This window comes from Schistocerca americana, chromosome 2, assembly GCF_021461395.2.
Source record: "Schistocerca americana isolate TAMUIC-IGC-003095 chromosome 2, iqSchAmer2.1, whole genome shotgun sequence".
NCBI classification, from domain to species: domain Eukaryota; kingdom Metazoa; phylum Arthropoda; class Insecta; order Orthoptera; family Acrididae; genus Schistocerca; species Schistocerca americana.
Window position 1 is genome coordinate 1016048072 of NC_060120.1, and position 23972 is coordinate 1016072043.

General features: G+C 38.4%; 1 protein-coding gene across 1 annotated transcript in view; it reads left to right on the forward strand.

The window, feature by feature from the left end:
- The window catches only part of LOC124596424 (smoothened homolog), a 131325-nt gene that overhangs the window by 42155 nt on the left and 65198 nt on the right, over window positions 1–23972 (forward strand). The window contains exons 4-5 of the mRNA XM_047135555.1: window positions 3679–3888; window positions 7669–7841. Of these exons, the coding sequence (XP_046991511.1) occupies window positions 3679–3888; window positions 7669–7841 (383 nt within the window). The remainder of the gene's footprint in view (window positions 1–3678; window positions 3889–7668; window positions 7842–23972) is intronic.

The window sequence follows — 23972 nt, forward strand, 5'->3', positions numbered from 1 at the left end:
CTTTACCTTCACTCATTGCATTCAAGCCATAAACTTCTGTTAACTGACGATGAATTTCTGCAGCTGATAGGCTTCTCGCGGTCAAAAAACGTATCACTGACCGTATCTCACACGCGGCGGCGATTCAATAATCGTAAACATTATAAAGTAGCACAGCGATGCGGACACGTCAGCTACAGAGCTGCAACTTGCATCAGTGTGAACAGGAAGGATATGGGCAAGTGGCGTGGTGGCTTGTTGCGGCGTCCGCGAGAACTACGGAACTATACGCGCAAACGGCCCTTACTTAAAAAATAGCCCTCGTAGTTTCGATGTCATACTCATACACCCATGTTTCTTCACCTGTTATGACACATTTCAGTAGTTCTGCATCAGTATTGACTTCATTTAGTGTCTCCTGAGAAGCTTCAATTCACTGCTGTTTTTGCTCGAAATTCAACACTTTATGGCATGAATTTTGCTGTCATATATTTCATATCCAAAACATCCAAATGATTTCAGAGGAGCCAGTTGATATGCCAACATCATGAACAACTTCTCTGATTGTGGTGTGGCAATTGTTTATAATCATACCTTCAACGTTTTCCATTTTATTTCGGTTGCTTACATGCTGGGGTGTCCAGAATGTTCATCATCTTCAGCTGCTTCATGGCACTCTTGGAAATGCTTACACCACTTGTAAACACTTGTTTCACTCATAGCAGACTCAGCAAAAGCAATAAGCAGCACGTGTAAAACTTTTATTACATTTTATAGCAAACTTTAATGCAATTTCTCTGGTCCATTTTAAACAAATCAATAATCTGTCACTCATAAGAAAACACATGTAACCTTCTTGACAGCTGACAACAGACAAAACATCCAATATGGCTACCAGTGTACAGATACGTTTCAGACATGTTTACCAACACATCAAAAAATTGTGTGAGTTGGACTAATACAACCCACAAAATTACAAAATTCTTGATAATTTTTGCACATACCTCATATATATAATATCTGCCATCAGCAGTGGGGCATGAACCTTTGACTGTGCCAGCCACTTTTGCTGGTAGAATGTCAGGAATATCGTTAAACAAATGTCAACTGAAGATCCCGAGACAGAAGCCAACAGTCAGTACATGAACAAGTGGCCAAGGAAGCTAACAAGTGGCCACGGAAGGTGAACGAGCAACCACGAAAGCCTCAACAATTTTGTAAACTTTTGGTCCTTTCCCTCTATGAACTTTGGTAACTGTTATTCCTATAACTGCATGTGAATGCTGATGCGTGTCTCAACATGACAATCCTTGATTTACTGCCTGCATGAGCAGCCTTTTGCAGTTGTGTTCTCTGTCCTAGTGATGTGTTACATGTGTATATTAAGTGTATTACTTATTATGTTGAGTTAACTCTTCTGAAATCTATTCAAAATTCTGCTAATGCCATGAGAGAACAGTTAGATAAAGAAACAAATACCTTAGCAACTTAGGTTTTCTCTGAAGTTCTCACTGACTTTGGCAGATGTACCTTGTAACTGGTGGAAGTTCCCTTTGATAAACTGTAGCTCGCCACTGGCAGTTCATCTTACCTGGGCATTTTTCCCACTGGAATTATTTGTTGTGCCAGCAGATAATCATTCTCAGCCATTGCAGTAACCTATAATTTCAATATATGTAGATTTGAAGTCAACATGTTTATTGAAAACTACTACTACTTTTCAGAAGTCCTGGAATTCCTAGTAATTGTATTTATTCACTCTGAATAATGTGGTTACTAAACATTTTATGAACATTTGTCTTTATTCTGTAGGTGACTGGGCTATATGGGCAGTGTGTCTAGCCATTCAGCAGTTTTCTTCCACAACTTGATTATTCACAGAATTGTGTGTTTATAGCTTCTGCTAACTTGTAAATAGGAGGAATACTTTTGTAAAGGCAGTACACTAGTTTTTGGACTTTCTTGAACCCCAGTGTAGTACTTGAACAGTGCCTTTATGTTGGTGGCAGTACGTGCCTGTATACTGCTAGTCCAGTGCTCGCCTTTGTGGTTAGCAGTTTCTTTATTTTGTGTGTTACCTTGAGCAGGTAAACAGTCCATTTATGAGGGCAGTGTCTTAGATCTTTTCGTGACAATCAGTTCTAAATGTTTTGACTCAATTAGTTAGAGGAAGGAATAAGCAGTTTATAAAACCGTTGAACCATAAATATTTATTCTGACCAAAATAACTTTTAAGAAAAGCAGAAAAATAACTTTTTCCTATAATTGTGATAAACTGATCACTTTGTGCCAAATGACAAATATTCAGTAATGGAAATAAAATTTAGAAGGTCTATGTTTCACTCAAATATACCATAGTTCATTTACTAGACCAGTATATAATAATAAGATTAGCAGAAGCAACATATACTAATGAGCCGAAACATTACCAATGCCCTCTGTAAGATTGAATGCTGCCTGGTGGCATTGCAGGCTTGTGGTGCAGTTGGATGAATCACTTTCTTGTTACATAAGGTAGATTGTCATGTCCGTATACATCGAGGCGAACGGATGCTCGAAATGTGCACTGCGTCACTGGTACAGGCTGGTGAGTCACTATCATGCTATGGGTCACATTCATCAGAGCTTCCATGGAACCTGTAGTAATAATTGAAGGCACTATGAAAGCTGTGGATTGTGTGATCATTATTGCTTATGACACGCACCACCTTGATGCTTGATGTCTTTCCTGACTACAGTGATATAGTTCAGCAGGATAACTCCCCATGTTACGGCAGGATTGTGCTGCAATTGTTTCATGACCATGATAGTGAACTCACGTTGATGTCTTGGCCATGAAAGTCACCTGATCTGAATCAGTGGAAAACATCTGGGATGCTATTAAACAAGTGTTTTGGCTCATTAGTGTATTTCCACCATTTTTAATAACAGTATGTGCTTATTAGAAACAAATTCTGACATTATTGTATCTTCAACTATTATCCATTGAATTCTCAAGGGCCAGGTAGCCCCGTTGATGTCTTGGCCATGAAAGTCACCTGATCTGAATCAGTGGAAAACATCTGGGATGCTATTAAACAAGTGTTTTGGCTCATTAGTGTATTTCCACCATTTTTAATAACAGTATGTGCTTATTAGAAACAAATTCTGACATTATTGTATCTTCAACTATTATCCATTGAATTCTCAAGGGCCAGGTAGTTTGTTCTATATGAAATAAATTATGAGATTGAAATTATTTGTGTAGTTATACATTGACCATAATTACCTTCACTGTACAACCTATAGCATCACATCTACTTCTCGAGTCATTTGCTTTTTTGTCTTTAACATTACTTCGTTAATTTCCCTCATTTGTTGGCTTACATCATCTCCTCTCTGTATCCACTTGTTACTGTGTCTCTCAAACAATTCTTCTCTTCCTCCCTTTGTCCTCCTCCTCCTCCTCCTGTCTTTTCTGCTGATGAAGGTGTAAAATCCCGTGATCATTTTCGGTATCACTCACTCTTAGCTTTACTTGCATGTTTTTGCAGATGAATATATATATGTGTGTGTGTGTGTGTGTGTGTGTGTGTGTGTTTTTATTTTTCATTTTTAAGAATTTTGGTCATTTCAGTTTTGTGGAAATGCATCTCACACTTTTTCCTCCTTTCCCCCTCCCCCCCCCCCCCCTTTTTTTCCCCTTCAATTTTTCAACAGAATGATGTGCGAGAACTGAAATTTAATGTCACCGGACATTGTCAAGAACCTTTGGTACCAACTGAAAATTCAAAAGCATTCTATGATGGTACTGACGGATGTGGAATACAGTGTGAGGATCCTCTTTTCACAACAGATGAACAACAACAGATACATAACCTGATTGGCTGGGCTGGCAGCTGTTGCTTATTTTTGAATGTATTCACAGTGGTAAGTTAAATTAGTTTATTGTTTAATGATTTTTGAGAACATGTCTCATGGAGAAACAGCAGTCTGGCTAAAAGTACTTTAAAAATAGATTACAAACCATTTCAATCACAAAAACATTTGTGTCAATGGTAACCGGTTTCGGTCAGTATTTGACTATCCTCAGACGCTCATACTGTGATGGTAGGTGGTGGCAGTGAATGGACCAGGTGTTGTCCGAGCAGTTGATGTTCATGAAGTTACAACACCTGCTCCATTCACCTCCATCCCCACTGCCTACCATCGAGGTATGATAGTATTCGTCTGAGGAGTGTCAAATACTGACCAAAACCCGTTACCATCGAAATAAATGTTTTTGCAGTCAAGACTGTTTGTAATCCATTTCTAAAGTGTTTATTATTTGTTTATAATAACTTTTAATAGTTTAAAATATAGATAATTGAATGAATTCTTCACACATTTGGAATTATGTATTCAGAAAATTAATTTTATGTCCCAAGCTTTTAATTTAAAATCTTTATGGTGGCAGGCTTTCAAATAAATCATTTCAACTGGAAAGAGGAAGAATTTTGGCAGAGACAGTAGAATCAGTTAAAACTGCAAATCAAGATAAGGGTAATAATTGAAAATAACAGTGGTTTGTTTGATGTTGGAAAGTCTTGGGGGAAATACAAAACAATGAGATAGGTAACAATATCCACATACCACATAATGGAGGCTGTGAGCTTTTTATTAAATGCATTGACAAAAGGTGGAACATGATAGTTTGTGAACTCAGTTTTTCTTCAGAGCTCATGGTAGGTTAGCTTATGTACTATCAGTTGTATTCTGACTGTTACAAATGCTAGTTCTTAAGCCGAGCTATAATATTTCTGTTTTTGTTTGTGCTTCTTTCTACCACCCAACCTGTTCAGTAAATGAATAATGTTTATCTTCATGCAAATAGCAATTTATTAGGTTTGTGATATGTGACAGTTAGTTCTAATATGTTGCAGATGGTAAGCTGATTGTAACTTGAGATGGGAAAAAAAGTTAGTGTAGTGAGCTGAGAACTGTAAACAGAAACAAAATTATCTGCATTATTGTATCTCATAGCTGCGTACAAGCAAGGCAGTTCATTGCTGTGAACCAGGTAGAGTGTGGAAACCAAAATTGATGCCATGTTGCACAAGGTGCTCTTGTCCAACCATTTGCGAGTGTCTGCAGCTGTCAGGCACTTTGCATTCAGTAAAAATTGACAGGGTCCTGACAGATATTCCTTAGTTATTCATAAGTCAGCAGCTCTACTGATGGAGTAGTGCAACAACTTGCAAATAAGTGCATGATTTAATCTTCTCTTATCATATAGTGACTGTCTTGTACTGAATCTGACATTTAAGTGATGAAAATGAATATTTATGAAAAAGGATCAACACAGTTGACATTATTATCCATCAGACATTCTAAATTGTTGATATTCCTGAGAGCAATGTATGGCATGGAAGTCTCTTTGTTTCAATTCTGACATAAGTTGCAACCCGACTAAACTTGGTGCTGCACAAAGCCCAAAAGGAATATTTCAGACAGACAAACAGAACAACATCAGAACATAAGAAACAACAATTCCAAAGAGTGAGAACTCTTGCTCTCGAGAAGACGATATTGTCCTGCTTCTCACTAACTTGTAATTCATCACTCTTGTTCATTTATTTACTACTATGGTAAAGGAGACTCCAATTGGCCCACTAACTATAATCAGAATATTTACTGATAGAACCTTGGAAAATCTTGTACCCTCTTGTCTGCCACCCCTTATAAATGAAGAAGCATCAAAATTATTACTCAAGTATGATAAACTATATACTACTATAAAACTAAAATTGACCTCTAGTCAACAAATACTAGACTACCATCAAGCATACTTGCTGTCTTTGCATCAACTCTTTTACTTTTATTCTCACTCTTTGCTTATATTAAATTATCCAGGTGTCATATGCACAAATATTCACATGGTTACACAATATCACTTACACAATGATTTGGTTCTCCTCATGGTTGTAAACATGTTGCTCTCATTTATGCAAGGTTACATTCACTTTAACAGCGAGTTGCTAAATAAGATAAGAGGTTAAATTCTTCTCCACTAATCTTTTAACAATAAAGTTCTCTTTCTTTTTCCACCTTAAAACAGTAATTACTACAAAAATTCTCATTTGTCCACTGTGAGATAGTATGGATGTATCTTGGGTAAACAGTCTGTAGCATAACCGCCTAAGAGTTCATCTTTGATTGTATAGACTAATTCAGTTATATGCAAAAATAATGAAATCCAACTTAGCAAGATCACTCAGTTACTGCATCCATCTCCAGTGGAAGGAATCAAGAGACATTGAATTTTTTGTTTATTCTTTGAATTGCAGCAGATCTGCATACTGGTCATTAAGAAATTGCGTGACTTGCCTGTAAGAGGTTTATAGTGAAATTTCCCCTATGAAACTTAATATAATAATGTACAAAACCCAAAAAAGTTTTACACAAATTTTGTCCTCATGTTAAACCTTCACTAATTAGTACTTAATGCCTAAGTATCATTTGGACTGGATACTGTAGCCATGTAACATGGAATTCAGTGTGAAGAGATGCAAGATCGGTTTAGGAACCATTTGCAGTATTGCTAACAACACTAATAATAGCTCCAACAGTCTATATTATGAAATGAAATTACAATACCAAGCAGAAAGAATTTAAAGATGTAGCTGACAATGAAAGAGCAACAAATTATAATGACTGATAGACGGGATTCATTGTTCTGTACATCAAGAAGCACATGGAGAAACTGGTAGTACAAATGGTAAACTTTCTGAAGTCACTGGTCACATTAGCCAGATACAGTGGCCGTTTGTGTGTGTGTGTGTGTGTGTGTGTGTGTGTGTGTGTGAGAGAGAGAGAGAGAGAGAGAGAGAGAGAGAGAGAGAGAGAGAGAGAGAGAGAGAGCGCGTTCTGCTTGTGTGAATGTGTGTATATTTTCTACTTTAGAAGGAAACCGTTTGGTTGAAAGTTCACATCCATAGCAGTCTTTTTGTTGTGCCTCTCTGCAACTTAACTTTTCCTGTATATGGTGAGTAGCAGTCTATCCTCTTAATAATAATGTCATTATTCCATCCCGAACTGTTCGTTGTTTTAAACCTAAAGACTGTGAATCCAGTTAAATACTCGTGGAATAGAGTCACAAATCATTTAAATTGGAACAATAGCATAGGTACTGTTGTGGGGAAAGCGAAGAGAAGACTGTGTTTGTTGACAGAACACTTACCAAAGGTAACAGGTCTCCTAAAGAGGCTGTGTACACTATGATTATATGTCCTCTTCTGCAGTATTGCAGTACGTAATGGGACCTGTATCAAATAAGTTCAAATTAAGGCAGCTCTGGAATAGGGGAGAGAGTGCCACTTATATGATATGCAAATTGGGGTGGCAATCATTAAAGCAAAGGCATTTTTCATTGCAGCAAGATCCTCTCATGAACTTTCAATCACCAATTTTCCCCTCTGAATGCAAAAAGATTTCATTGGCACCCATTGACATAGGGAGATATGATCATTGTAATAAAATCAAAGAAATGAGAGCCCACAGAGAAAGATTTGTGTGTTTGTTATTCTGCACACTGTTAGAGAGTAGAAAAGTAGAGAAATAACTTGAAGGTATTTCAATGAAACCTCTGCCAGGCACTTAATTGTGTATTGCAGGGTAGTCATGTAGATGTAGTATCTTCTGTTGCAGTGTAAACACTGTTTTTCTTTTCAGGTAACATTTTTAATAGATTGGCGTTCTGCAAACAAGTATCCTGCTCTAATAATATTTTACATCAACTGTTGCTTTCTGGTATCCTGTACTGGATGGCTTGCACAATTCACTCCAGGTGCACGCAAGGATATTGTATGCCGTAAAGATGGGACACTTAGAATGTCTGAGCCGAGGTACTGTAATTTTGTATTTATATGGCTGCAACATAATTCTATTAGACTAGACTTTATTGCTCGCATAGCTTGCCCCCAACTTTGTGAATACTTCCTGTAAAAATGCTTATTGGTTCTTTTATGTAGCTCACCAATTTTTACTTTGAATCTACGAGCAAACATATTGCCTAACAATGACACAGTTAAGTTATACTGGTAATAATGTAAAAGAAAGCACAATATACTATGATGCATTGTGCATTATTGCTTTCAGGTCTCTGTGAGCCAGAATTATGTAAATTCTGTGTTGACACTGCCTAAGACAGGAGCAGCATGTGGTGTTAAACAATACTATTTGTATAATACCACTTTGCCAGTCTAATCACTGCATAATGTGTGTATAAAGTCAAGTCTTACCTAAATAAATGACTGGCTGCTTAATTATGATACTTCCTTTTTTAATATTTTTCATTAAAATTTATGGTAGTATGTTCTCTTCCAATTGTGTCGTGTCCTGAGTAAGCTGTGATTCATCAATCAGATACATGTGTGAATGTCCCTCCCCCTTGATTGATTTGCCAAGCTCTGCATTAACACATTGCCCAGAATGCTTCACCCATGGCTTATCGTATCATTCAAAGGTTAACACGATCTTCACACTGATGTATGGAGCATTCTCAGCAATGTGTCTGATGTCCTCAAGTGTATAATTATAGCTACAATCCAAATAAAATCATTAGCTGCACCACCTATTTTATTACATGATCTCTTTTAAGATCCTTCAACAAAGAGCCTAAATCACTGTTGATTTGACTGTGCCCTGGACTTGGCTTAAAAACATTGGTTACCTGGTTGTCACTTTCCAGAGTCTTCTGATCTAATTTTTTCATTCCTCTCCCATGACTACTGTGTAGCAATAAAACCTTGTGGACATCCTAAAACTTTCCTTCCTGCATTTAACCAGCACCTTATACTTTGTACTAACAGACTGTTTCAGTACTTCAGGGGATGTTGAATGATTTTGTCTGCAATCTCCAAAGCCTTGAAGCTATTCAAGACAACTAGACTGAAGCACTCTTCTTGTGCCATGGCCAAATCAGCTCGAATTTTCAAGATTTAAAGTTGCTTTCTTTTTGCAGTGTTGTGTAGCAGTAACGTCAACCACTGTATCTCCAGATGTGACTAAATCATTCTTCACATAGACTGTACAACAACATCCCACTTGAACATAATGCTGACGTTCCCTACACTGATTGCCATTTCAGATTAATCTCCTGCAGTTTGCACACTTGTCCAGGTATCAGATTAAAAAGGGTTGTTCAACAAAAGATAACACTTAAATCCAAAAGGAAGTTCCTGGATTTGATAAAAGAGTCTCTTACCTAGACAGTATTAAAGGTACTAGGTTTTTCTAATTGTCTTTCCAGTGATACATGGCTATTAGATGAGTTATGAATATTGTTGGGTATGAAGGCTGTTTGATTTCTTGGGTAGTAAACAATTCATCAATGGCCTCCAATGACATTGTTGTTGTTGTAGTCTTCAGTCCAGAGACTGGTTTGATGCAGCTCTCCATGCTACTCTATCCTGTGCAAGCTTCTTCATCTCCCAGTACCTACTGCAACCTACATCGTTATTAATCTGCTTAGTGTATTCATCTCTTGGTCTCCCTTTACAATTTTTACCCTTCATGCTGCCCTCCAGTACTAAATTGGTCATCCCTTGATGCCTCAGAACATGTCCTACCAACTGTTCCCTTCTTTTAGTCAAGTTGTGCCACAAATATCTCTTCTCCCCAATTTTAATCAATACCTCCTCATTAGTTATGTCATCTACCCATCTAATCTTCAGGATTCTTCTGTAGCACCACATTTCGATAGCTTCTATTCTCTTTTTGTCTAAACTATTTATCGTCCATGTTTCACTTCCATACATGGCTACACTCCATACAAATACTTTCAGAAATGACTTCCTGACACTTAAATCTATACTCAATGTTAACAAATTTCTCTTCTTCAGAAATGCTTTCCTTGCCATTGCCAGTCTACATTTTATATCCTCTCTACTTCGACCATCATTAATTATTTTGCTCCTCAAATAGCAAAACTCATTTACTACTTTAAATGTCTCATTTCCTAATTTAATTCCCTCAGCGTCACCCGAGTTAACTCAACTACTTTCTATTATCCTCGTTTTGCTTTTGTTGATGTTCATCTTATATCCTCCTTTCAAGACACTGTCCATTCCATTCAACTGCTCTCCCAGGCCCTTTGCTGTCTCTCAGAGAATTACAATGTCTCAGGCAAACCTCAAAATTTTTATTTCTTCTCCATGGATTTTAATGCTTACTCCGAATTTTTCTTTTGTTTCCTTTACTGCTTGCTCAATATACAGATTGAATAACATCGGGGATAGGCTACAACCCTGTCTCACTCCCTTCCCAACCACTGCTTCCCTTTTCATGCCCCTCGATTCTTATAACTGCGATCTGATTTCTGTACAAATTGTAAATAGCCTTTCGCTCCCTGTATTTTACCCCTGCCACCTTCAGAATTTGAAAGAGAGCATTCCAGTCAACATTGTCAAAAGCTTTCTCTAAGTCTACAAATGCTAGGAACGTAGGTTTGCCTTTCCTTAACCTTTCTTCTAAGGTGAGTTGTAAGGTCAGTATTGCCTCACGTGTTCCAATATTTCTAGGAATCCAAACTGATCTTCCCCGAGGTCCGCTTCTACCAATTTTTCCATTCGTGTGTAAAGAATTCATGTTGGTATTTTGCAGCTGTGAGTCATTAAACTGATAGTTTGGTAATTTTCACATCTGTCAACACCTGCTTTCTTTGGGATTGGAATTATTATATTCTTCTTGAAGTCTGTGGGTATTTCGCCTGTCTCATACATCCTGCTCACCAGATGGTAGAGTTTTGTCAGGACTGGCTCTCCCAAGGCTACCAGTAGTTCTAATGGAATGTTTTCTACTCCCTGGTCTTGTTTCGACTTAGGTCTTTCAGTACTCTGTAAAACTCTTCACGCAGTATCATATCTCCCATTTCATCTTCACCTACATCCTCTTCCATTTCCATAATACTGTCCTCAAGTACATCACCCTTGTATAGACCCCTCTATATACTCCTTCCACCTTTCTGCTTTCCCTTCTTTGCTTAGAACTGGATTTCCATCTGAGCTCTTGATATTCATACAAGTGGTTCTGTTTTCTCCAAAGGTCTCTTTAATTTTCCTGTAGGCAGTATCTATCTTACCCCTAGTGAGATAAGCCGCTACATCCTTACATTTGTCCTCTAGCCATCCCTGCTTACCCATTTCATTCGGGAGGACGACGGTTCAATCCCGCGTCCGGCCACCCTGATGTAGGTTTTCCGTGATTTCCCTAAATCACTCCAGGCAAATGCTGGGATGGTTCCTCTGAAAGGGCACGGCCGACTTCCTTCCCAATCCTTCCCTAATCCGATGAGACCGATGACCACGCTGTCTGGTCTCCTTCCCCAAACCAACCAACCAACCCATTTCATTTTTGAGAAATTTGTATTCCTTTTTGTCTGCTTCATTTACTGCTTTTTTATATTTTCTCCTTTCATCAATTAAATTCAATATATCTTCCATTACTCAAGGATTTCTACTAGCCCTCATCTTTTTACCTACTTTATCCTCTGCTGCCTTCACTATTTCAAGCTACCCATGACATTAGGTTAGGTCCCCCCATGAACCATGGACCTTGCCGTTGGTGGGGAGGCTTGCGTGCCTCAGCGATACAGATGGCCGTACCGTAGGTGCAACCACAACGGAGGGGTATCTGTTGAGAGGCCAGACAAACATGTGGTTCCTGAAGAGGGGCAGCAGCCTTTTCAGTAGTTGCAGGGGCAACAGTCTGGATGATTGACTGATCTGGCCTTGTAACATTAACCAAAACGGCCTTGCTGTGCTGGTACTGCGAACGGCTGAAAGCAAGGGGAAACTACAGCCGTAATTTTTCCCGAGGACATGCAGCTTTACTGTATGATTAAATGATGATGGCGTCCTCTTGGGTAAAATATTCCGGAGGTAAAATAGTCCCCCATTCGGATCTCCGGGCGGGGACTACTCAAGAGGACGTCGTTATCAGGAGAAAGAAAACTGGCGTTCTACGGATCGGAGCGTGGAATGTCAGATCCCTTAATCGGGCAGGTAGGTTAGAAAATTTAAAAAGGGAAATGGATAGGTTAAAGTTAGATATAGTGGGAATTAGTGAAGTTCGGTGGCAGGAGGAACAAGACTTTTGGTCAGGTGATTACAGGGTTATAAATACAAAATCAAATAGGGGTAATGCAGGAGTAGGTTTAATAATGAATAAAAAATAGGAGTGCGGGTTAGCTACTACAAACAGCATAGTGAACGCATTATTGTGGCCAAGATAGACACAAAGCCCATGCCTACTACAGTAGTACAAGTTTATATGCCAACTAGCTCTGCAGATGATGAAGAAATTGATGAAATGTATGACGAGATAAAAGAAATTATTCAGGTAGTGAAGGGAGACGAAAATTTAATAGTCATGGGTGACTGGAATTCGTCAGTAGGAAAAGGGAGAGAAGGAAACATAGTAGGTGAATATGGATTGGGGGGAAGAAATGAAAGAGGAAGCCGCCTTGTAGAATTTTGCACAGAGCATAACTTAATCATAGCTCACACTTGGTTCAAGAATCATAAAAGAAGGTTGTATACCTGGAAGAATCCTGGAGATAGTAAAAGGTATCAGATAGATTATATAATGGTAAGACAGAGATTTAGGAACCAGGTTTTAAACTGTAAGACATTTCCAGGGGCAGATGTGGATTCTGACCACAATATATTGGTTATGAACTGCAGATTGAAACTGAAGAAACTGCAAAAAGGTGGGAATTTAAGGAGATGGGACCTGGATAAACTGAAAGAACCAGAGGTTGTAGAGAGTTTCAGGGAGAGCATAAGGGAACAATTGACAGGAATGGGGGAAAGAAACACAGTAGAAGAAGAATGGGTAGGTCTGAGGGATGAAGTAGTGAAGGCAGCAGAGGATCAAGTAGGTATAAAGACGAGGGCTAATAGAAATCCTTGGGTAACAGAAGAAATATTGAATTTAATTGATGAAAGGAGAAAATATAAAAATGCAGTAAATGAAGCAGGCAAAAAGGAATACAAAGGTCTCAAAAATGAGATCGACAGGAAGTGCAAAATGGCTAAGCAGGGATGGCTAGAGGACAAATGTAAGGATGTAGAGGCTTGTCTCACTAGAGGTCAGATAGATACTGCCTACAGGAAAATTAGAGAGACCTTTGGAGAGAAGAGAACCACTTGTATGAATATCAAGAGCTCAGATGGCAACCCAGTTCTAAGCAAAGAAGGGAAGGCAGAAAGGTGGAAGGAGTATATAGAGGGTTTATACAAGGGCGATGTACTTGAGGACAATATTATGGAAGAGGATGTAGATGAAGATGAAATGGGAGATAAGATACTGCGTGAAGAGTTTGACAGAGCACTGAAAGACCTGAGTTGAAACAAAGCCCCGGGAGTAGACAACATTCCATTAGAACTACTGATGGCCTTGGGAGAGCCAGTCATGACAAAACTCTACCATCTGGTGAGCAAGATGTATGAGACAGGCGAAATACCCACAGACTTCAAGAAGAATATAATAATTCCAATCCCAAAGAAAGCAGGTGTTGACAGATGTGAAAATTACCGAACTATCAGTGTAATAAGTCACAGCTGCAAAATACTAACGCGAATTCTTTACAGACGAATGGAAAAACTAGTAGAAGCGGACCTCGGGGAAGATCAGTTTGGATTCCGTAGAAATGTTGGAACACGTGAGGCAATACTAACCTTACGACTTATCTTAGAAGAAAGATTAAGAAAAGGCAAAACTACGTTTCTAGCATTTGTAGACTTAGAGAAAGCTTTTGACAACGTTAACTGGAATACTCTCTTTCAAATTCTGAAGGTGGCAGGGGTAAAATACAGGGAGCGAAAGGCTATTTACAATTTGTACAGAAACCAGATGGCAGTTATAAGAGTCGAGGGGCATGAAAGGGAAGCAGTGGTTGGGAAAGGAGTGAGACAGGGTTGTAGCCTCTCCTCGATGTTATTCAATCTGTATATTGAGCAAGCAGTAAAGGAAACAAAAGAAAAATTCGGAGTAGGTATTAAAATTCATGGAGAAGAAGTAAAAACTTTGAGGTTTGCCGATGGCATTGTAATTCTGTCAGAGACAGCAAAGGACTTGGAAGAGCAGTTGAACGGAATGGACAGTGTCTTGAAAGGAGGATATAAGATGAACATCAACAAAAGCAAAATGAGGATAATGGAATGTAGTCAAATTAAATTGGGTGATGCTGAGGGGATTAGATTAGGTAATGAGACACTTAAAGTAGTAAAGGAGTTTTGCTATTTGGGGAGCAAAATAACTGATGATGGTCGAAGTAGAGAGGATATAAAATGTAGACTGGCAATGGCAAGGAAATCGTTTCTGAAGAAGAGAAATTTGCTAACATTGAGTATAGATTTAATTGTCAGGAAGTCGTTTCTGAAAGTATTTGTATGGAGTGTAGCCATGTATGGAAGTGAAACATGGACGATAACCAGTTTGGACAAGAAGAGAATATAAGCTTTCGAAATGTGGTGCTACAGAAGAATGCTGAAGATAAGGTGGGTAGATCACGTAACTAATGAGGAGGTATTGAATAGGATTGGGGAGAAGAGAAGTTTGTGGCACAACTTGACTAGAAGAAGGGATCGGTTGGTAGGACATGTTTTGAGGCATCAAGGGATCACAAATTTAGCATTGGAGGGCAGCGTGGAGGGTAAAAATCGTAGAGGGAGACCAAGAGATCAATACACTAAGCAGATTCAGAAGGATGTAGGTTGCAGTAGGTACTGGGAGATGAAGAAGCTTGCACAGGATAGAGTAGCATGGAGAGCTGCATCAAACCAGTCTCAGGACTGAAGACCACAACAACAACAATGACATTAGGTGTGTGTAATTCCTTCAACAGTGCAGAATCTCATTGTTTCATAGGACTATTTTGTTCTGTGGATGTTTCTTTAGTTTCTAGAAAGTATTTGGGCTTTGTAAATTTCCAAAAGCAATAAAACATATGCTAAACAAAACAAAACCAGCACAGTCATTGAACTTCAAAATGAGTAAGAATCTCATCTTGCCATTATATGTACTGACATTACGATCGCCATGGAATATGATGAACTGAGTGTAAGAGGGAATTTGAAAAAAGCAACAAAACTAAAAGGAGCAAAATGGCAGATACAAGAGGGCAAATGACAGCCATATCCAACATTAATGTGACAGTTGGCATGACTCAATGTTTCAACATGTCATATGTTACCTGAGGTGAATGTGCTGGCCACCCCGACTTTTGCTCATCTCTCACATTTCTTCTGCCTTTTCCTTTCTCAGATTCTTGGCACCAATACCACATTTGTTTTCATGACATAACACCTGCTCCATAAACTTCCACTAGTTGTCTTGTTTTCTTTCAATCCAGTGTCTTCACGTTGTGACTGTATTTTGAAGTGCAGCAGCGCAGATATCTGCATGAACTGGTGCGGTTTGAAAGCTTTGATCGTTTCTTCTATCTAGATATGGATTTTGAGCCACAGAGGGTATTCGTACATCTGTAAGATCTCTCGATACATTAGGTTTTTAACCACCATTGTACGTATACCTCAGATTGAGCTCAACGATATGGTGTGTGTGTGTGTGTGTGTGTGTGTGTGTGTGTGTGTGTGTGTGTGACATGATGTGACAGTACTAGCCTCAAAGGTGCAGACTTTCAGTCAGAATTTAACTGATAAAACTAGATTGATTTCCTCCATCCAAATAACAGCGAGTGACCTTATTCCAACCTACAGATTGTATAATGCATATACAGTAAAACCCCTTTTTAACGAATCTCAGGGGACCAAAAAATTTGTGCCTTAGAAGAGGGTTTTCCTTAAATAAGGGTTTAGGTCAAAATGCACTAAATAAGTGTTCCAGAATCAAAATTGGAACCTAGGCTATTTGGGCCATATAAATACTCCATAATCACAAGCTCACCGTGTGCTGCATACAAAAATACAGTGAACATGAAAATGTTTCTTGGCAAATTTAAAACTACTCGATATATTTATAACACTTTTTTTCAAGATGTTTTGAATGTTAGATCACATCAAAAGTCACCAACTGGTATCTTGATTTAAAAGGAGAAAATTTTATTTAGCTAATGGCAATCAATGAATTGGATATCACAATAATGAATAAAACTGCTATACTGTCTTTATTTCTGAAAAAAATCTAGAAGAGTAGTCTGCTGCTTCCATCCAGCACAGCGTACTCCTATAAGTTGTCGCTGCAGCTGGTTAATGCTGTTAAGAACTGACTCATCCACAAAGAAGGATGAGAAATACCTTCTAACAGTCTCAATTCCTTCCACAGTTGCAGAAAAACTTGGTGTTGGTGAGTCCACATCTTCATCATCATCATCATCATCATCATCATCCTCGTCACCACCACTGCCACCACCAATTCCAGGTTTTTCACCAATATCAGCAGCAAACAGCTCACTCATGTCCATAGTGGGTGTAGAAATAAGTACATTATCATCACATTATCATCTTGGAATGTCACACTCTCAGGGACATCTATAACATTCCAATCTTCTTCAGGGATATCTTCCTCCACAAACAATGTTGCATCACAGCCAGCATTTGCAAAGCAGTTTATATAACAGTCTGCTGTGTGACTGCATTCCAGGCGGGAACAAACATACGCATGGCCTGTAAAATATTCAATTTCATAACTTGCTTCCTCTGCAAGAATGAAATTGGTTTCTGCACTAGAGCCATTCTATATTAGCTTTAACTGAATGGATTATGCTTAAGTCCAGTGGTTGCAAGTGACTTGTGCAGTTATCAGGAAGGTACACACCATTTATATTTCTTAAAAATGAGGTACCTTTGGGATGAGCAGGGCATCTATCTAGGATAAGTACAATCTTTCTTCCTGCTGCACCCATCTTTGAGTCCAAGCTCCTCAGAAACGTTATAAAAATATCTGTCGTCATCCAGGCATTTTTGTTAAACTCATATTTGCACGGATGTGTCTTTATGTTCTTAAAACACCTTGGAGTTTTAAATTTACCACTTCCGTCATTGTTCACACACAATAATGCTGTCATTCTCTCTTTACTTTTTTGTTCCCCATGACAATTTTCACCTTTCATTGAAAGTGTTTTAGATGGAAAGAGGTTATAAAATACACCAGTCTCATTGGCATTAAAAATGTTTTTGAAATCATACCCTTGAATCAGACGTGGCAAAGTATAACTTTTCCAATGCTCCACACTTTCATTGTTCACAAATTCAGTTTCTCCACTTAAATTTTGGGTTGAGAGATTGTGACGTTTTTTAAAATGATCTAGCCGGCCATTAGATGCACTGAAGTTATTATAACCCATCCTCAGTGCAATTTCTCGCACCTTCTCATGCAACACATTGCCACCTATGGGAATATCTGTGGCTCTTATTCCCTGAAACCAGTCTAAAAGAGCAGTTTCTATGGCTTTGAAAGAAGACTCACGAATATTCTTCCTTTTTGATGAACATGAACCATGTGCTTCTAAATTTAATAAAGCCTCCTTATTTTTTATTATTCTGCACAAAGATGATGGCGCCAAATCGTACTTCTTTGCAACGTCGCCTAATTTCATATAGGTATTGCGATTCACTTCACAATCCTGAATAATTGTTAGCTTCTGCTGTATCATCAGTTTTCTACGTTTGCTGGCCATATTACATGTACAAAACACTATTGTAAGTAGACTACACAACTACAGTATACACTTAATGCTTTCATTTTATAGTGCCAGACACAACAGCTGGAGCACGGTAGTGCGGAAGAATTGTGTTTTCAAATGATCAGTTTGACAATCACCAATCTCAATAACTTTACAACTATCGATACGAGACCAATATCCGAATGCTAACGTGAACATCAATTTTAAGAATGCAAGTGATCAAAGCCTAAGGTTACGATTTAATGTCCTGTGATGTTACAAAATAGAAGTGATGTTGCTATTCAATGGAAAGTTGGAAATTGAGATTTAACTAACTGTTTTATCAATCACAATTGGCGTAAGAATCATGGATTGACCATTGTCATAAGATATTGCATTATGAGATGTGAATAGTTTTTACTTGCGGTTTCGCATGGCTTGAGGCAGTCACAACTAACGTGCTATTGATTAAGAAGTTGCGTTATCGTCTTTCTAATTACTTCATGATCGTAGATACGATCATACCCAGTTGTGAAGTTATTGTTATGACAAAAAAAAATTTCCTAAGGGACCAGAAAGTTCTTAAGGGCGCAAAAACAACTGTAACATCACACAAAAGAGAAATTCAATATTAAAGCTGATGCAAGAAGACGATAAAACAGTTTTCTTTTTATCAATGTAACACGCACATTGGACTGCTGATCTTGGAGTCTGTAATATTAGCAAAATGCATAATTAAAATGAAAATAATACTGAGGAGATAATAGAAATGAGCACTGCTAAATGATTCAGTATTCCAAGAACAAATATTTATTATAACTAAAACATATATCGTACCTTAAGCTTAATACAACAATGACGGTAGATTTTTATGTCCGTATCATGTCCACTGAGCGCTCTTTTATATAGCCATTGTCTTCTTTGAGTCGCTCGTGCGTCGTCACGGTAAGTTATAACAGTTCTTTACACTTCACTCAAACTTAAACATAACACGTTTTTATACATTTAGTAAAAAATTAGATCAGACTGCCACAGATCTGCGTCCGTCTTACTTGAGAAAAACAGTACAAGTCTTTTTAGCGCTCAAGGCTTCATTTGTTCTCCAGCGAACAAAATAGTGAAGGATCGCATATCCATCCGTACTTTTCTGTTTATATTTCCGCCCAAAGACGACGAATTACATTATTTAGAAAATTCCACCGTCGCTATGCGACGCCTCATTATACATTAATCATTATTTACAAACAAGTATTTGCCTTCTGGCTGAAAGTATTAACTACTCGTATTTGCTGTTTTAATGAAGTCAAAAATTGCGAATATCACATTGCCTCCCATGAGGAGAGAGGGAATGCCGAAGGATTACCTCGATCCTCATGTCCTCATGAGATATTCGTGATTTTTTTTGGTGTGACATTTACATAATGTTACTGGCGTACTATGTACATAAATTGAAATTACATTTATAAACATATATCAGATATTTATCATTTTTCAAAATAAAGTTTTTCATTCTTTGTTCATCAGTCACTTCATTCCATAATACCAAGATTAACATTTATGTGCATATTTAAGTTTGGTCCATATTTGCTTATAACAATAAGTGAACGTTCATTTCGCACTTCAGGGGATAGAATTCAGGAATTACTTTCTCTTGAGCTTAACAACTAATACATGAGTACAGTGAGTGCTTATTTTCACTAAACTAGAGTGGACAATGTTCGAGCATCTGTTGACTCCTTGTGGCTCAATTACAGTTTAATAACGTAGCACTACACTTCGTGATGCTTTCACTTTCTGTGTTAGCTGTCTACGGCGTTCATCATGCAGTACATCTGTCCTTTCCACTGTGGTGCCAGGAATTCAAGTGGCTTCCCGGGTTTTTATTTACAATATGAAACAGAAGAAGTGGAAAATTATTAGTATGACTTACAAGCTACTGGATACATTTGTTAAGGATCGGGACTGGTCTGGAGTTTAGGGTCTTCCTATAGTGCACATTCATTTTCTTTGTCCATCAAGAGACAGGATTATAATTCATTTTAGCAGTGTTCAGGAGTGCCGGTATTAATGGCTTTAAGGCCTGAGTAACCTAACAATCTACTTCTCACTCATCTTAACTTCAACTCAAGAAAATTGCTTAATTTACATATGAAAATGTAGTCACACAAGTGTACAAATGTCTTTCCTCCAGTATGTACGATTGAAGTCATGGCGGTTAGCAGTTTAAAGTTTGGATTGTTTCGTCACCCACACGTCAGCCACTCACAGCGGCTGCACAGTGTTGCGTGAGCTCCAATACTTAGTATCCGTTCGCGCTCAGGCTGTAACAGAGCTGCTGGTCGTCGATTGCTCCCTTTCGGACACTGAAGTTGCCTCCATACTTCTCTGTCAACTGCCTCCCATGAAGCTCACAGGTAAGTGGCGACGAATGTTTTAGCTGTCGCTGCACTTAGAACAACACTGAACTTTGCGTTGCACCTGTTGTCGTAGCCTTGACTTCTTTTTACACTTGCAGTACAACACTACCACTAATATACAGTGAACAGTTATTTTTATTATGCACGTCGCACTTTAGTGTGCATCTTCACACAGCATTCGTGCTTAGTTCCTTCGCCGATGGAGTTCATTTACAAAACAATCAATTTTGCACGTTTCCTCCACTGGTATAGAAAGACTTATATTCTACTATTTACAAAATATCACTTACGAGCTAATATTTACAATTAATGGTCACTCCTTTTGTTAAGTCCAGTGAACAACTGCTTTATGAATGGACTCTTTATATCTCAAGATTTGCTTTCACTAGTGAACCTAAAAATATTCTTTCAAACTTTCTTTTAAGGGCTCATCTCCTCATTATGAAAACTACAGGTTTCGCAACACTCGTTGCATTTATTCTTTAGTGCACCCAAGATCATTTTCTACTGCCACGCAGCATATCTACTACTTAACGAGTACACATTTAACGCTAAATCTTTTTTTTTCTTTTTGTGCTTTCCTTTGTGCTTGCCAAATTTTTTTTATATTTGAGGGCAGACTGGATAACAATAGTTCTCCCTCTTCGCTTCATGTACTCAGCAATCGTTCTCTGTTTAAAAAAAATAGGGTAATGCGTGTCTACTATTTTTTTTTTGCATGAATGGAATTACCAACAGTTCACTGGGTTTACGCAACCGGTCCATAACAAACATTACCAAAGCTAGCGAAGTTCATCACGCTACGTGTCTCATTTCTCATAAGCACTGCTTTGCTTCGAAGCACACGTGCCTTTTACAAGTCGACCCTTGGTCTGGGTTAATGAACCAGGATCAAAAGGAACGGGCACAAGGAAAATGGATTTCATAAGAGGAGTGTCTTAGGAGACATTTTTACAATAAAATCTGCATGTAAATAAAATTATCTTAATAAACATAGGCACATATATAAACTTCAACCTCCTTCCTTACAGCATGCTTTGCTACTTCTACGTCTTACTCAGGTTATAGTCAATATTAAGTTTAAATATCACTGCATTGCTTGTTCTTTAGATTAGCCTTCAATTAGGGTATTGAATGGTCGCTAGATTACACTACAAATCTTCTGAAGATCTTTACTTGGACTTATTTATGATACAGGGGGCTTGCTGTGTGGTTATTTAGTACCTCGATTCTACTGAAATCAATTCGTCAGCTAACATTCCTCATATACTCTTTACATTGGGCTCAGATCACAGGGAAATAGTTTACTTTCATAGCAATTAGTGGCCTCGTGGAGTACTTACGCTACATTATTGATGCTTCATGGTTTGCCTCTATTTGTACTGTATTTCACCTAACTTAGTTTACTACAGCTTATTGTCTCCTTGCGTGAACACATGTGGGTTACCACTTGTTTTTCCATTTAACAGCACGCTTTAACTGAACTTTAAGCTATTTCTTCTACTCCTGTCCACTGTCTGGACTGTTTGAACATGTACCCTCTTTTTTTTTTTAAAAAAAAAAAAAGCAGGTAATTTGGGCTTTTACTACAGAACTTCAAGTACTTACATTACTAAAAATAAATCTATAAATATTCTTGTACCTTGAGAGAAGTGCTTATTTACGCATCCTCCTCCATTTCTCACCTTTACATATTTTATTTAGCTCCGGGCAATCACCTCGCAAGCACTTTTTTTCTTATTACTAACTTAAAATTAAATTGAAATTCTTGGTGCAACCTCAATTTCCTGCTTCAGCTTGTTGAAGAAATATCAGTTCAATGTCCATCACTATAAACAATTTTTCCATACATAGCACTTAATACTTATCATTAATACTTATCATTAACAGTTCACACAAGGAAATTTCCAGTACGCAAGAGGCAGGAAACCGAAACAGATTCTATCTGCAGTTGAGGCTGTGTCTGTAAACTAACTCTCTGTTTCAATAGACCAATCGCTCCCGATATGGAGCAGCCCTGAATCGGCAATGATAAAACTTTTGAAACAGAAGACACATGTCTGAAGAGACATGGTGACATGACATTGATGTTTGCTCCTGTATCAACAACGGCTGTGAAAGGAATGTTGGCAATAGAAATCTTAATCGAAGCCTGGACCTGTTCATCATAAATGTCGTTAATGTCTTGAGCTTCTTTGTCAGGTGCAAGGTCATCTCGTAAGTCGGTCTCATGGTCGTACCGTATCGCCTTAGCATACTCAGAATCAGAGTATTCATTAGTACCCCCACTGGAACCAGCAGCGACCTCTAGGAGGCTGAAAGGCGCTGCCTCTAATTTTCCGCAGGATGTTTAACTTGTTTGTCATTCATGGCCTTAAGTGTTTGTTCCGTTTCATATTGGTGCTGGTTATGTGGTACAAATGCCGGTGTAAAGGGGTCAAATCCACTGGGTGCATTCACTTGTGAATAGAATACTTGAGAAGGCTGATGTCGCCCGATCTTTTGGTTGCCGGAAAAACCATTTCCTTGTGAAGGAAAGTTCGCATTTGGTGCCATTTGAAAATTGTTCCGCGGTCCTCTATCCTGTGAATAGTTGTTCTTATGTTGTGCTGGGTGGCCTCCGCCTTGCCCATGCCACTTGCTATATTTCGACCTATAACTTTGATTGTACACTGGCCCATTTGAAAAATTACCACTAGTTTGTGGAGAATTTCCATACTGCTCAGGCGCAGAATTAAAGGGTGGGTTTCCGTACTGATGTTGTACCTGGTGGTTGTAAATTGTGTCTCCCGACTTACCAGGAGCAGCTAAGATTTCATAAGTTACATCCTTGACAGTCTCCCTAAGCTCCTCCCTGACCTTCTTTTCGATAAAAATATCTTTACCCTTTATCCATTCACTGTAGTGTTCCGACAATGCCTCCGCGTGTGCTTTCACGGTGCTCTTAACCTGTTCTTCGATATTGATTGAGTCTATCTGCCTCGACAGATCCTCTACTACACCTTCAATGTCAGATACTGCATTTCTAACTGAGTTTATTTCTTTGGTAGCTGCCTGAATTTTTGTGTTTAATGTTCCAGATACTTCAGCTATTTCACTTTTCACCTGTTTCTGCATTTTCTGAATTTGATCACTGATCTTAGTTTGCACCTCACCCAAATGGGTATTTAATTCAGCCGTAATTTCTTTATGCAGATCTGTTTTGATTGTGCCTAGCTCTGTTTTTAATGATTCGCTTACAGCATCTAGTCGGGCGTTAACAGTCTCATTTTGTGTTTTTATAGTCTCATTTTGTGTTTTTATATTCTCATTTATTGCGTCAAACTGTTGTTTCAGCATTTCCATTAACGCACCGAGGTCATTTGTAGCTGCAGCGGGACGAGTTTGGACTTCAGGGTCACTTTCCCCTGTTACAGACATGGTTAGTTCAGTTTCCACACGGGAACCTACCGTTCGCGATCGTAAAGGGTATGGAATACTATTAACGTCTTCACTCCCATCTCCTGTTGTCACCTGTCTCTGTTTACTATCTGCCATTTTCGTCAGTAAATCAGGTGCTACGTAAGGCTTTCGTCGTTTGTCAGTGACGTGGTGAGTCCGCTAAGAGCACCACTCTCGCGTGAGCAACAAATGAAATTCTATCTGGCGAGAAGACAAGATGGAACCTAACCGTTTCAGACAAATGAATGAAGATGCTCTTCACTGCAAATTGCACACACTATCCACCATGTTGAAAATGTAATACAGCTATACTAACAATGGGGAGAAATAATTTCTATTATCAGACTACGAATAATTTTACTTTGAAAGATAAAATAAAGCAGATTTTCTATAGCGGGAAGGAGATAGAAAGGATGTGGATCGACTTGGAAAAGCAACGTTGCTACTGAAGCACTACACTGCGTATGCAAAATTCTGACTTACTTTTTGAT